General features: G+C 41.0%; 1 protein-coding gene across 8 annotated transcripts in view; it reads left to right on the top strand.

Annotated features, from left to right (window-relative positions):
* The window catches only part of RAP1GDS1 (Rap1 GTPase-GDP dissociation stimulator 1), a 181,808-nt gene that overhangs the window by 155,475 nt on the left and 13,784 nt on the right, over nt 1-12,549 (top strand). For all 8 annotated transcript variants that reach the window (XM_045017542.1, XM_045017541.1, XM_045017544.1 and 5 more), the window contains 4 exons: nt 3,280-3,405; nt 10,692-10,835; nt 11,110-11,241; nt 11,763-11,897. In XM_045017542.1, the coding sequence (XP_044873477.1) occupies nt 3,280-3,405; nt 10,692-10,835; nt 11,110-11,241; nt 11,763-11,897 (537 nt within the window). The remainder of the gene's footprint in view (nt 1-3,279; nt 3,406-10,691; nt 10,836-11,109; nt 11,242-11,762; nt 11,898-12,549) is intronic.

Genomic DNA, 12,549 nt, shown 5'->3' with positions numbered 1-12,549 from the left:
ATTGTCTGTTGGTGATATTGTAGAATATCAAGTTCCAGGCATTTTAAGAACTGGGGCCCAAATTCTGTCCTGATGCAAACAAATCACCTGCACATGTAGCCCTGTGATTTGTTTTTGCTAAAGGATATAGCGATATTCCAAAAAACAGTTATAAAATTGCAATGCTGAAAAGGCTGGATGGTTTGAGATATTACCAATAAATTATATGGGGCTCTTTATTTCCAGACCAGGGCAAAGTAATTGGTCATCTAATCTAACCATGTATATAACACAGGCCATAATATTTCACCCAGTAATTCCTGCATCAAGCCCAGTGTATTAGTTTCAGAACTGCTCCTGGTGGACAAGTTTCCGTATAACAACAAAACAGCTATCATAATTGACACTAATGGCAAATACTAAATTGTAAATTCTTCTGGCAGGGATCTTGTCTTTATATGAGTGCATGTTACATGCACACATGGGTCCCAATTTTTCCTGAGGATGTTCAGTACTGTCACACTACAGAAAAATAAATAATAGCATTAATTATTATTAATCTTTGCTAATCTCTCCACTGATATCCCCAGGGCTGAATGAACAGAGACTGAACTATTCTCCCATCCTCAAAGGTGGTCTAGATTTGTTCAGATGAGGGTTAAGACCCCATGGCAGAACCATGTAAAGGAAACTTGCCTGAGTCCTGCTCTTGCTGTACCTGCACAATTAATATGTTGAGTACAATCTTCGGGTCTTTATAGGTACGTATACACTGCAATAAAAGATCCCACAATACAGCCGTAGACGTTCAGGCTTGTGTTGGAACCTGTGAGGTGGGTGAGCATCTCAGGGCCCGGGTTCCAGCCCAAGCCTGAATGTCTATGCTGCAATTTTTAGCCCTGCAGCCCAAGCCATGCAAGCCAGAGTCAGCTGGCCCAGGCTCTGGGACTCAGTGCCATGGGTTTTCTGTCGCAGTGTAGACATACCCTGAGTTTGGCAAAAAATTAACTTTTAATAATTTAATCCCATATCAGAATTGCACTAGAAAGTCTTATTATAACTTTAATACTTCAATTTTGTTTTGTAACCATAGGATCTTATTCTTTGGTCCTTACCTCTTAATAATATAAAGGAGACTCTCCATAATGCAATTAACTCCCTTGGTTAGCATTATGTAAAACTCCCATCCTGCTGTGTTAAAGTAGAGCACAAGCCTAGTAAGAAGGGTGGGGATTGGGTAAAAATAGGTGTTACCAATTTACTTGTAGGTGTAAGTGGGGTGGTGGGAGTGGTACAGTGGGTCATTGAACTCAATTAAGTTAGGCTGCCTCAGAAATAGGCAGCTCGCTCATTGCCTCATGGAATGAGAGGCATTAAACTTGCCCTACTCTAAGGCCTGGTCTACACTTGGGGGTGTAAATGAGTAACTGTGAAGCTATAAGCCCTAAAATGTTTTTCCTCTTAAAATTTCTCAACATGAGCAAAGGGAGAAAGAGACAGTGTCAGGAGCTTGGAAGTAGCTCCCTTTTCTGTGGACAAATGGAAAATGCTATTGAGAGGAATTGCTACAATACTGTAGCAATTTGGACCTGATCCAAAGCCCACTGAAGTCAGTGAGCCATATGGTTTCTTACATAGCTGCAGCTGCACAGCTATGGACTGGAAGAAAGCTGCTTGAGACAGTAGTCCAAGTGGAAGCATTTTCAATTGGGGCACATTTCCTGGCAGAACCCAAATATGGCGATCAGGAAACACCTTCTGTTCTTACAGAGAGTATTTTACTCAGCTCAGATACAAAAGCTATACAGTAGTCAGTCTCTAGGATAGTTTTAAAAATGAAGACGCCTGATTAAAGAATTAGGGAAAGATATTTAAATGACAAGTCATGCTAAGTTATAATTAATGAAGTTAAGGGGTTAAAAACCAGGGTGGCAAGTGAATACATCTTATTTATATTTTTGCAATCATATGTGAGATATAGCCTCGGCCCAGACAGTACTATTTTGCTGCTTCAGTGTTGGGATTTCTAAAAACTATCTTCAGATGTGACCCCATTGGAAGCCTCACAAGATGTTTGGGGGCAGAAGTTGCCATTCCAGTACAGGAGATTTTGGGATCTAGAGTTTAGCTTGTTTTGGTAGGATCACACAATCCTGCAGCTCTTCACTTAAATATTTCTGCTCTAGGGTCCTGATCATGCTTCCATTGAAGTCAATAGCAGAACTCTCACTGATTTCAGTGGAACATGAATGGCCTCAAGAGATTCTATTTATGCCACTCTTTAGAGATATGAAGATACAGCTCAATGGACAGAACTAACAGATTTTAGATTGTGGAGTCAGGTTCTGATCACAATTAAATGGATATAAATCCAGAATAATGTCATTGGTTTCAATTGAGTTATTCCAGATTTACACTGGAGTAACTAAGGTCAAAATCTGGCCTGTCCCTTTTAAAATACCAAGATCAAAATCCATTGAAGAAGCCATTCTGTACCCAGGCATTTTAAGTGAAAAAAGAATATAATCTGCATGTTGAGGCCCAGATCTGCAGCTGAGTGTGCACAGCACAGTGTTGGTCAGAGAGCACTTCCCAAATCCTAGGACAATAGTGTGCTAATTAGAGCAGCCTGAAAGCTGCTGTAAATTATCCCACCTGCCAATAGCCTCAGGTGGCCATTACAGTAGCTGGGGATTGCCAGCTTTGCCCTTTACTACTGGACACTGTGTGGGTGGAGGGTAGGAGTAACTATGTTAACTCTACACCACTGGGTGATCCTCCTGTGGCCAGCTATGGTACCTTTAGAACTGCTATGTGCAGGGGGTGTGGCGTAAGCAGCCACAGCACAGGAGAGAATCTGGCCCTTGTGGCTTCAGCTGTGTAGTATTCCACAGTAAATGCTACCAGCATGCAACCATGTAAATATTAATGATCTCCATGTGACCGTTTATCTCGGCAATAGAAAATTCAGTACATGATGTATAATTTTTCTTTTTGTCCTGAAGGCAAAGTCTTAATTTATATCTTTGTAATTTTACTGTTGCTTTGGATACCTTTATATTCTGCTGGTGCAAAGTTTTAATAGCCTTGAACATAATTAATAATTCAGGTCAGTACATTTATCTTAAAGTCTTAGACATTTTTCTTTTCGTTTAGTGACAAGTGTAAGTATTGAAGTGTATTGTTGTCTGCGAATAGCAGTTAGGCCAATTAATCATTGTGCTGAATAAACCTGGTAATAAAGAGGAAAGAAAACTGAGTGTAAACAAACCAAATCAATTTCCCCTTTTTATTTGACAGAATCAAGCAAAGAGCAGTTTGCCTACACAAACATTGCTGAAGAGATTGTAAAACTATTCAAGAAACAAATAGAACATGACAAAAAAGAGATGATTTTTGAAGTTTTGGCTCCTCTGGCAGAAAATGGTGAGAAGTTGATCATCTTTTATTGTCATACAGGAATTTTAATTTTTTCCTTATTTGTACACCAGCTATTCAAAAACTGCCAATTTGACAGTAATGATTTGATACTTTACCTTGCTCAGCAATTTAACCTTTCCTGTAGAAGCCATATTAGTTGAGCCATCTGATAGCAATTGGAGATGAAGAATAATGTGAATATTGCCTAGCAGCCTAAGCATACAACTGGGTGTCACCAATTCCTGGGACCTGGTCCCATCTCTATCATCAACTCCTTCTGTGTCTTTCTTGCCCCAGTTTCTCTGTATTTCAAACTGGAATATTAATACCAACTTTTGTAGGTTACAGGGCTTTATGAGGATTATTAGGTTTGTGAAATGATTTGAATATCAAAAATGCCCTATAACTGATTTATAAGTATTTCAATGTATAATTACATTTGTTAAAATACTTTGTCATACTTATTTTAATTATCTGATAAAATTATAAATACCATGTTTTAGTTACTATTAAGTAACTATTTAACTTGTGGCACTTTTTCAGGGTGTCACCCTCTTTACTTTACTCTTGGCCCTCTGCTTTGAACAGCATCTTTTGGTTGAGGAGGTTTGGATGAGACTCTTTTGGGAGCCTGTTATTGTCACCCCTTCAGATAGCTGAAAGGATTTTCCTAAGCAACACAAGGGACTCCATTTCCCCCCTCAAGGGCTACATGACCTTCTTTCATAGCTGTGTAACCCTTGAGGAATGAGAGAACAGGACTGATAACCAAACCCAGCTCTCATAGATCATTACAACACAAATAGGTGATATCCTTTTTTTTCTTTAAAACAACTGACATTTTGGTCAGATTTATTATGAAAATTTTCTTGTATAGGGATATTTAAATTGTACAGCCAAAGATCAGGGCAGTCCGTGAGATATAAAGTCAGGAAATGAGTGTTTGGCGGTGTAATAGTTTAATCATAGAAAGCATAAAAATGTAGTGCTGCAAAAGACCTTTGAGAGATTATCTAGCTTAGTCCCCTGCGCTGAGGCAGGACTAACTGTACCCAGACTGTCCCTGGCAGGTGTTTGTTTAACCTGTGTTTAAAACCTCCAATGATGGATTCCACAACCTCCCTGGGAAGCCTATTCCAGTGCTTACCTACCCTTACAGTTAGAAAGTTTTTCCTAAAATCTAACCTAAATCTTCCTTGCTGCAGATTAGGCCCAGTATTTCTTGTCCTACCTCCAGTAAACGTGGAGTATAATTAATGACAATCATCTTTATAACAGCTATTAACACATTTGAAGACTATTATCAGTTCCCCCCTCAGTCTTCTTTTATCAAGACTATCGGGTTTTTAACCTTTCCTCAAAGGTCAGGTTTTTGAACTTTTTATCATTTTTGTTTCCTTCCTCTGCAATCTCTTCAGCTTGTCCACATCTTTCCTAAAGTGTGGCACCCAGAACTGGACATAGTATGCCAGCTGAGGCATCACCAGTGCCGAGTACAATGGAACAATTACCCCTCATGCCTTAATACACCCCAGAATATTAGCCTTTTTTAGTAACTGCATCACATTATTGATTCATATTCACTTTGTGATCCACTATCAACCTCATATCCTTTTCACCAGTACTACTGCCTAGCCAGTTATTCCCCATTTTGTAGTTGTGCATTTGATGTTTTCTTCCTAAGCATATACTTTGCACTTGTCCTTATTGAATTGCATCTTGTTGAATGTGTCAAGGCCATTTTGAATTCTAATGCTGTCCTCCAAAGTGCCTACAACCCCTCCCAGCTTGAAATCATCGGCAGATTTTCTAAGCATACTTTTACTCCATTATCCACATCATTAATGAAAATATTGAATAATACCAGACCCAAAACAGACCCTGTGGGACCTCACTAGATATGTCCCCCCAATTAACTACTCCTTGAATATGGTCTTTCAACCAGTTTTGAACCCACTATATAGTAATTCAATCTAGACAACATTTCCCTAGTTTGCTTGGGAGAATGGCACGTGGGACTGTGTCAAAAACTTTACTGAGCTCAAGATATATCACGTCTACAGTTCCCCCCATCCAGTAGGCCAGTAAACCTGTTGAAGAAAATTAGGTCTGGCAAAAATTGTTCTGTATAAATCCACATTGGCTATTATTTATTAGCACCTATTATCCTCTAGATCAGGGCTTGGCAACCTTTCAGAAGTGGTGTGCCAAGTCTTCATTTATTCACTCTAATTTAAGGTTTTGAGTGCCAGTAATACATTTTAATGTTTTTAGACGGTCTCTTTCTATAAATCTATAATATATAACTAAACTTTTGTTGTATGTAAAGTAAATAAGGTTTTTAAAATGTTTAAGAAGCTTCATTTAAAATTAAATTAAAATGCAGAGCCCCCCGGACTGGAGGCCAGGAGCCGGGCAGTGTGAGTACCACTGAAAATCAGCTTGTGTGATGCCTTCGGCACCTGTGCCATAGGTTGCCTATCCCTGCTCTAGATGCTTATAAATTGATTGCTTAGTAACTTGTTCCAGTATCTTTTTAGGTATCAAAATTAAGCTGACTAGTCTATAATTCTTGGGGTTTTCTTTTGTCCTTTTTTAAAGATGGGTATGGTGTTTACCCTTCTCCACTCCCCTGGGATCTCACCCATCCTCCAGGAGTTCTAAAAAAGAATTGTTAGCAAACAGTTCTGAGATTGCTTCAGCCAGTTCCTTAAGTTCCCTAGGGTGCATTTCATCAGACTGTGCCGGCTTGAATACATCTGACTTATCTAAATATTCTTTAACTTGTTGTTTTCCTATTTTGGCTTGCGTTCATTCCCCACAGTAGTTAATATTCATTACGTTAATGCATTAGTCTCAGGAGACTTGAGTTCAAATTCTGTTTTGGTTGTAAATGCAAAATTGTTGTTCAGGATCAGCTTACTCCCTTCTGAACATGCCTGCATCCCTAGGAAGATTCAGCAAATTTGTATGATTTAACATCTATGCTTGAGTGGAGCCTAGGGATGAAGTATCAGGTGGAGTAGGTCAGGACCGAGCTGTGAGGCAGATCTGTGCTTGGAGGCTCACTCAGTACCTGCCCGCAGCATGCATAGCTCTAATCATGGCTACTATTCATGAGTGCCAAATTTATGCCCACACACACTTTTTGTTTTGAAAGGAAAAAAATCTTAAGAGAATCCTATGCTCTTTTCCATGTTTGGGGACAACCTCTTCCCCAGATTACAGCCTGTACCACCTTGTCTACTAGTGGGTTTAACAGGATGTAAATCAAAGCAAAATTTGGGTCTTTATTTTCCAAACATAAAGAAATGTGCATTTTTGCCAGAGACTGTCTTTTGTTACAATGTATGGTTGAAAATTTTTTTTTGCCTTTTTCAGTCTGACAGCAGAATTTGGTCTGCTATTTTCATAATTGATATTTGTAATTCAGATACTTTAGTGTTTGTTCAAAGGCAGTGTTTTGCAGTCACAGTAAGACAGAGCAGGCTCAGTGCTGTTGAAAATAACATCCCTTTATGCATGTTAGGAGGTAGTATGCTAAGCATTTATGCCCCTCACTTCTAATTCAAGACATGCTGATGTCTGTCACAACAGTGAGTCTGCCATCCTGTACTGCTTAGCCACATCTAAATGTGGTGCTGGGTAGTATGTCAGCAACTGGAAAAATTTAAATGAAGTACATGCACAGTCAATCCATTTATTGAAAGGCCCTGTGCAGTGGTTTCCAATTCTAATCACAACACACCTGCAACCTAGTATTCTGTATCCACGGAAACGCCCTACTTTTTAAAGTAGCTCAGTACAAAAGTACCTATTTAAAACACTCCCAGCTGAACATTTCTGGGCCTGTCACATAAAGTTCACGCGAAGGTCAGTAGCTCTGACAGAAACATTGAATTTTCACTCATGCAGCAAAACCTAGTGACTGAAATAGAAGCACCACCTGGGGAGAGTCAGACCACTGATTCTTCAAGATAGGTGAAGCTGGCAGCTCCTGTCACCACCCAATGCCACAGTCCATTTCCAAATCTTATGAAAAGCAATCTCCAAAATTCCCAGAGCTTTAAAAAGGTATAAAACAATTGGCCAAGCTCATCCTTGGTGTAACTCCATTGGTCTCAATTATTTATTTATTAATTGTCGGACTTTCCTATGGCACCGGTGACTGTATTTGCTGAGCACCACCCAAACACTAACTGAAATATCTTCACATCAGTTGTGAGACAGGAAAGTACTTTTACCCCTGTTTTACCCATGGGAATGGAGTGTGACTGACTGCCCCACGGTCACATAAGGAAGACTTGCAGAGCTAGGAGCAGACCTCAAATCCCAAAATCATCCTTCCTCGCTGTTGAGCCTCATTGATTTCAATAAGAGAGGAGAATTCAGCCTAGTAATTTCTGATTATCCATGAGCAAGGAACAAAACTCCCTCCCATTTTCAACAACCAGAAGTTGGCCTTGGCCCTGCTCTTGCTGCAATCAAATACCCTTAGATGTAATAGGCAAAATCCTGGCTCCACCGAAGTCAATGAGAGTTTTGCCTTTGACTACAGTGGAGCCAGGATTTCACCCAGGGTTTTTATGTATACACAACTCCCATTGAAGTCAGTGGGGTTTCTGCATGTGAAAGACAAGAATAGACCCTCATGTTTTGTTTTGAAATTATTTTAGCACTGAAACTTGCTGTCAAAGGCCCATGGGAAGCCTAATGCAGCACAACCTGTGTGATTCAACAAGGACAAATGCAGAGTCCTGCATTTAGGATGGAATCCCATGCACTGCTACAGACTAGGGACCGAGTGGCTAGGCAGCAGTTCTGCAGAAAAGGACGTAAGGGTTACAGTGGACGAGAAGCTGGATATGAGTCAACAGTTGTCCTTGTTGCCAAGAAGACTAACGGCATTTTGGGCTGTATAAGTAGGAGCGTTGCCAGCAGATTGAGGGACGTGATCATTCCCCTCAATTAGACATTGGTGAGGCCTCATCTGGAGTACTGTGTCCAGTTTTGGGCCCCACACGACAAGAAGGATGTGGACAAATTGGAAAGAGTCCAGCGGAGGGAAACAGAAATGATTAGGGGGCTGGAGCACATGCCTTATGAGGAGAGGCTGAGGGAACTCAGATTATTTAGTCTGCAGAAGAGAAGAATGGGGGGAGGAATTTGATAGCTGCTTTCAACTACCTGAAAGGGGGTTCCAAAGAGGATGGATCTAGACTGTTCTCAGTGGTACCTGATGACAGAACAAGGAGTAATGGTCTCAAGTTGCAGTAGGGGAGGTTTAGGTTGGATATTAGGAAAAACGTTTTCACTAGGAGGGTGGTGAAGCACTGGAATGGGTTACCTAGGGAGGTGGTGGAATCTCCTTCCTTAGAAGTTTTTAAGGTCAGGCTGGGATGATTTAGTTGGGTTTGGTCCTGCTTTGAGCAGGTGGTTGGACTAGATGACCTCCTGAGGTCCCTTCTAACCCTGAGATTCTATGATTCTGCCCCCTGAGGTGGAAGGTCAGCATGCAAGGATTCTCCACAGGGGATTCATACCCTTGAAAATCATGGAGTACAGTTCCAAGGGGGCTCCAGGGCCCGTGTGGTGAGGTGATTTGAGGGCAAGCCAGAGCAACAGCCGAGCTGGTGGATCTGTGACTACATAGATCTGCTGGGCCAAGTATAGCTGCTGTTAAGGGGTGAAGGCAGTCACAGCAGCTGGGGCACTGCAACCCTGAATCTGGAGAAATAGCCTGGTAGGATTCCTTCTTCCGCAGACATCTCTGCACATAGCCCTGGGTTCTGACACAGAGACAAAAACAGGCAAATTCCAAAGTAAGAGGTTTAACCACAGCTCACTCTGTTGTGCCTAGCTATGAAAGGGATCTCCGTACATTTTAATAATAAAAATTTATTATTTGTATTGCAATAGCATCTAGGAGCCCCAATCATAGACCAGGATCCTACTGTGCTAGGTGCTGCCCCAAAGAGCTTACTTACACTGTATACAATGCACCGTACGTGAGTGTAAGATGTGACCTGAGGAGAGTGGAATGAGCAGGACTGCCAGCTTCCTCACTTTTCCGGGAGGACATTCAGAAAGCTACAGTTTACTGAGTCTCTTCCCTGCCTTGTTAGTCAGGATGTCTTCAGAATTTTGAAGCATCTTCCAGGCTCTTTTCATAGAGAGAGGACTCTGTGCCCAAACAAGGGAGTAAGAACTCCCCTTACACTCCTGCATGGTCTCTCAGACCTTGGGCCTGGGCACATAGGAGCGAGCTGCATGCCTGCTTATTCCCCACCCATGGAGAAGGTGCACAGGAAGCAGGTGAAACCTTGGTTCTTTCCCCCGTATTAGCTAGCCAGCACTGCTGGGCTGCCCTGGTGGTATTGTCTGGTGGCAAACTACTGCCCCCTGGAGTGCAAGGAGGAACATGGGGCACAGCTGTAAATCAGGCATGTCTCCAAGTCACAAAGCCTACTGGTGCAATGTAGACGCCACCCTTTACTCAGAACTGTGCCTAAAAGCCACACATCTAGCCTTTACATAGTAAACACTTGGGGGCAGGGACAGACTGCAGTGTTACAAAGTGCCTGGCACAGCAGCCTGGCCTTTGGGTGTAACTATGACACAAATATTAACTAATCATAGAACAGAATAGTAGACGATTGCTAGCGAAAGATATGATGATGCCCTGCAGAGCAAGCATCCCTTGAAAATACAGCTGGTGGACCACATCGAACCAAATAAATCTTTTAGTGTGTGGCCGCAAGTTATTTACATTACATTGATTTAATTGTCTTATTTATCATTCAGTATTTGTCTGTGGCTGGTATGAAATGCAAGAGGCATCTGCCACGGCTTTTCAAGTGTTTTTCAAGTCCCCAGATGAATTCAGTCTTTTTTAAAGCACTTTATATTTTTCTCTCTTACAAATTATTATGTTATTGATAATACGGGAGGCAACATTATAATTACCTATAAGGCAGAGCAGAAAATGCTTTTGGACACTGGGATCCCAGCTCTACTCTCAGTTATGAGAGTTCCACTAATTTGACATCAGTAGAGTCTTTCTGATGTAACAAAAACAGAATTTTGACCTGGTAATTAATGTAACTTGAAACAAGAAAATAAATCTATAGTGTTTAGTCCTTTCAAGATCAAATTATTTTGACTGTTGCTGAGGCAGAAAGTCTGCTCCCCTTACTCCCTATTTACACAATATAGCTACTGTGTGTGCGTGTGTATGATAGACACCGTACTTCTATCACAATCATGACTATTGTATTTGCAATATTTTTTAGATATCATTAAACTGCAGCTGGTTGAAGCGGGCCTGGTTGAGTGTCTACTTGAGATTGTCCAGAAGACTGTAGACAGTGACAAAGAGGATGACATAGCTGAACTTAAAACAGCCTCTGATCTTATGGTTTTACTACTACTCGGAGGTGAGTACAGTATCTTAGTATATTTTGCACAGCAGCAGAGGATACCTAGGTCACATTTTACAGCTTAATTTTACTTTTACTGTATAAAACACATTTTTTAAATTATTTTAAGGACTTGCTAGCTAGTTATTCAGTGGGCCAGATTTTGTATTCTGACACTGCTGTAAATCTAGAGTAATTCTAGTGAAGTCAATAGAGTTACACAAATATAACAGAGAAGAATTTGAACTAACATTTCTTTTGCGTGTTGATTTTCTACACTTTTTGCCTCCAGATGAATCCATGCAAAAGTTATTTGAAGGAGGAAAAGGCAGCGTCTTCCAAAGGGTACTTTCATGGATTCCTTCCAATAATCATCAGCTACAGCTTGCAGGAGCACTGGCTATTGCAAATTTTGCAAGAAATGGTAAGAATATGCTATAACAACTTGTGTTTGCACCCTTTTAATGGGCTCTTTCTGTATAGCTATGAATCAAGCCTGTGTTGTGGTGGGATTTTTTAATTTGGTTTATGATAGCATTGGTAGTTTTGCACACCTTTGCTGGGTTTCTGAAAGAGGTTAACCCTGCTTTTAGAATTCTGTTTTTTCTACATTGAAGATTCAGACACATTACTAAAGAATCATTATCCCTTTTTGAGGAATTTGTCAACTCTAGTAACTCCGCCCTCAAGCAGCACTTTTCAGATATATATTTGTATCATGCTATTGGAGTTCTCAATTTTTACCTTCTGCTCTATTTCCCATTCCTTTACTGTAAAGGCATAATTGTTCCTGTAATTGAAGTTGACCCTGGTGGTCAGATGCTACACTTTACCTGAACTGTAAAATTTGGAAGATGGGGAAATTACACTTTTGTACTGAGAAGCTCTTGTATGCATATTAAGATTCATTGTGAGCATACAAGTGACTCATCTTGTCTTGTGCAGATGGAAACTGCATCCATATGGTGGATAATGGAATAGTTCAAAAGCTGATGGATCTACTAGACAGACATGTGGAAGATGGAAATGTAACTGTGCAGCATGCAGCACTGAGTGCACTCAGAAACTTGGCTATTCCTGGTAAGGCTTACGTCGCACTGCTAATCTCTCAGGGTGAATTCTGGCTCCCAGTGCAAAGCAATGTGGGGGATGACATTGTCCCCAGCCAACCTGGAGGCAGGCCAGCGAGCATGTGTGCAGCTAGGCCACGGCCACATCTACATTGATGGGAGGGTTTGGTGGCCAGCAGTTCTGTGTAGGTCACAGACCCACTGCTTATGTTTCTGCCACTGTCGTCCCGCAATACATCCACCCTGCACTCCCACAGAGAGCGCTGCTGTGCAGCCTGGCACTGCAATATACAGGAGGCTGTGGAGACCTCAGTGTCACTTCCCTTGGCACTGCAACTGTTCTGCATCATTTTGGGCTCTCTCTGGCTAATAAGGGATCCTACCTAGGATTTCCATCTTTGCAAAGAGAACTGTTCAATTTTCTGATATACCATATCTTGCTGTAATTTCTCAGAGCTTTTTTTTCCCCACAGATGTTAGCGTTAGAGAAGGACTATCAGGACATTTGATCCATTAGGATTAGTTAATGTTTGTAACAATCTTTGAAGGTAATGGGCCATCCAAGTCCTAAATATTGTCATTTTTAATCATTTGTATCATGAATATTCACATAAAAGCCAAAGCAAATATATAAATAATGTATATGTAAAACCTATACTTCC

Source organism: Mauremys mutica, chromosome 5 (genome assembly GCF_020497125.1).
Source record: "Mauremys mutica isolate MM-2020 ecotype Southern chromosome 5, ASM2049712v1, whole genome shotgun sequence".
NCBI lineage: Eukaryota > Metazoa > Chordata > Testudines > Geoemydidae > Mauremys > Mauremys mutica.
The sequence above is the reverse complement of the archived record's forward strand: the minus strand, read 5'-3'. Positions and strand labels throughout refer to the sequence as shown.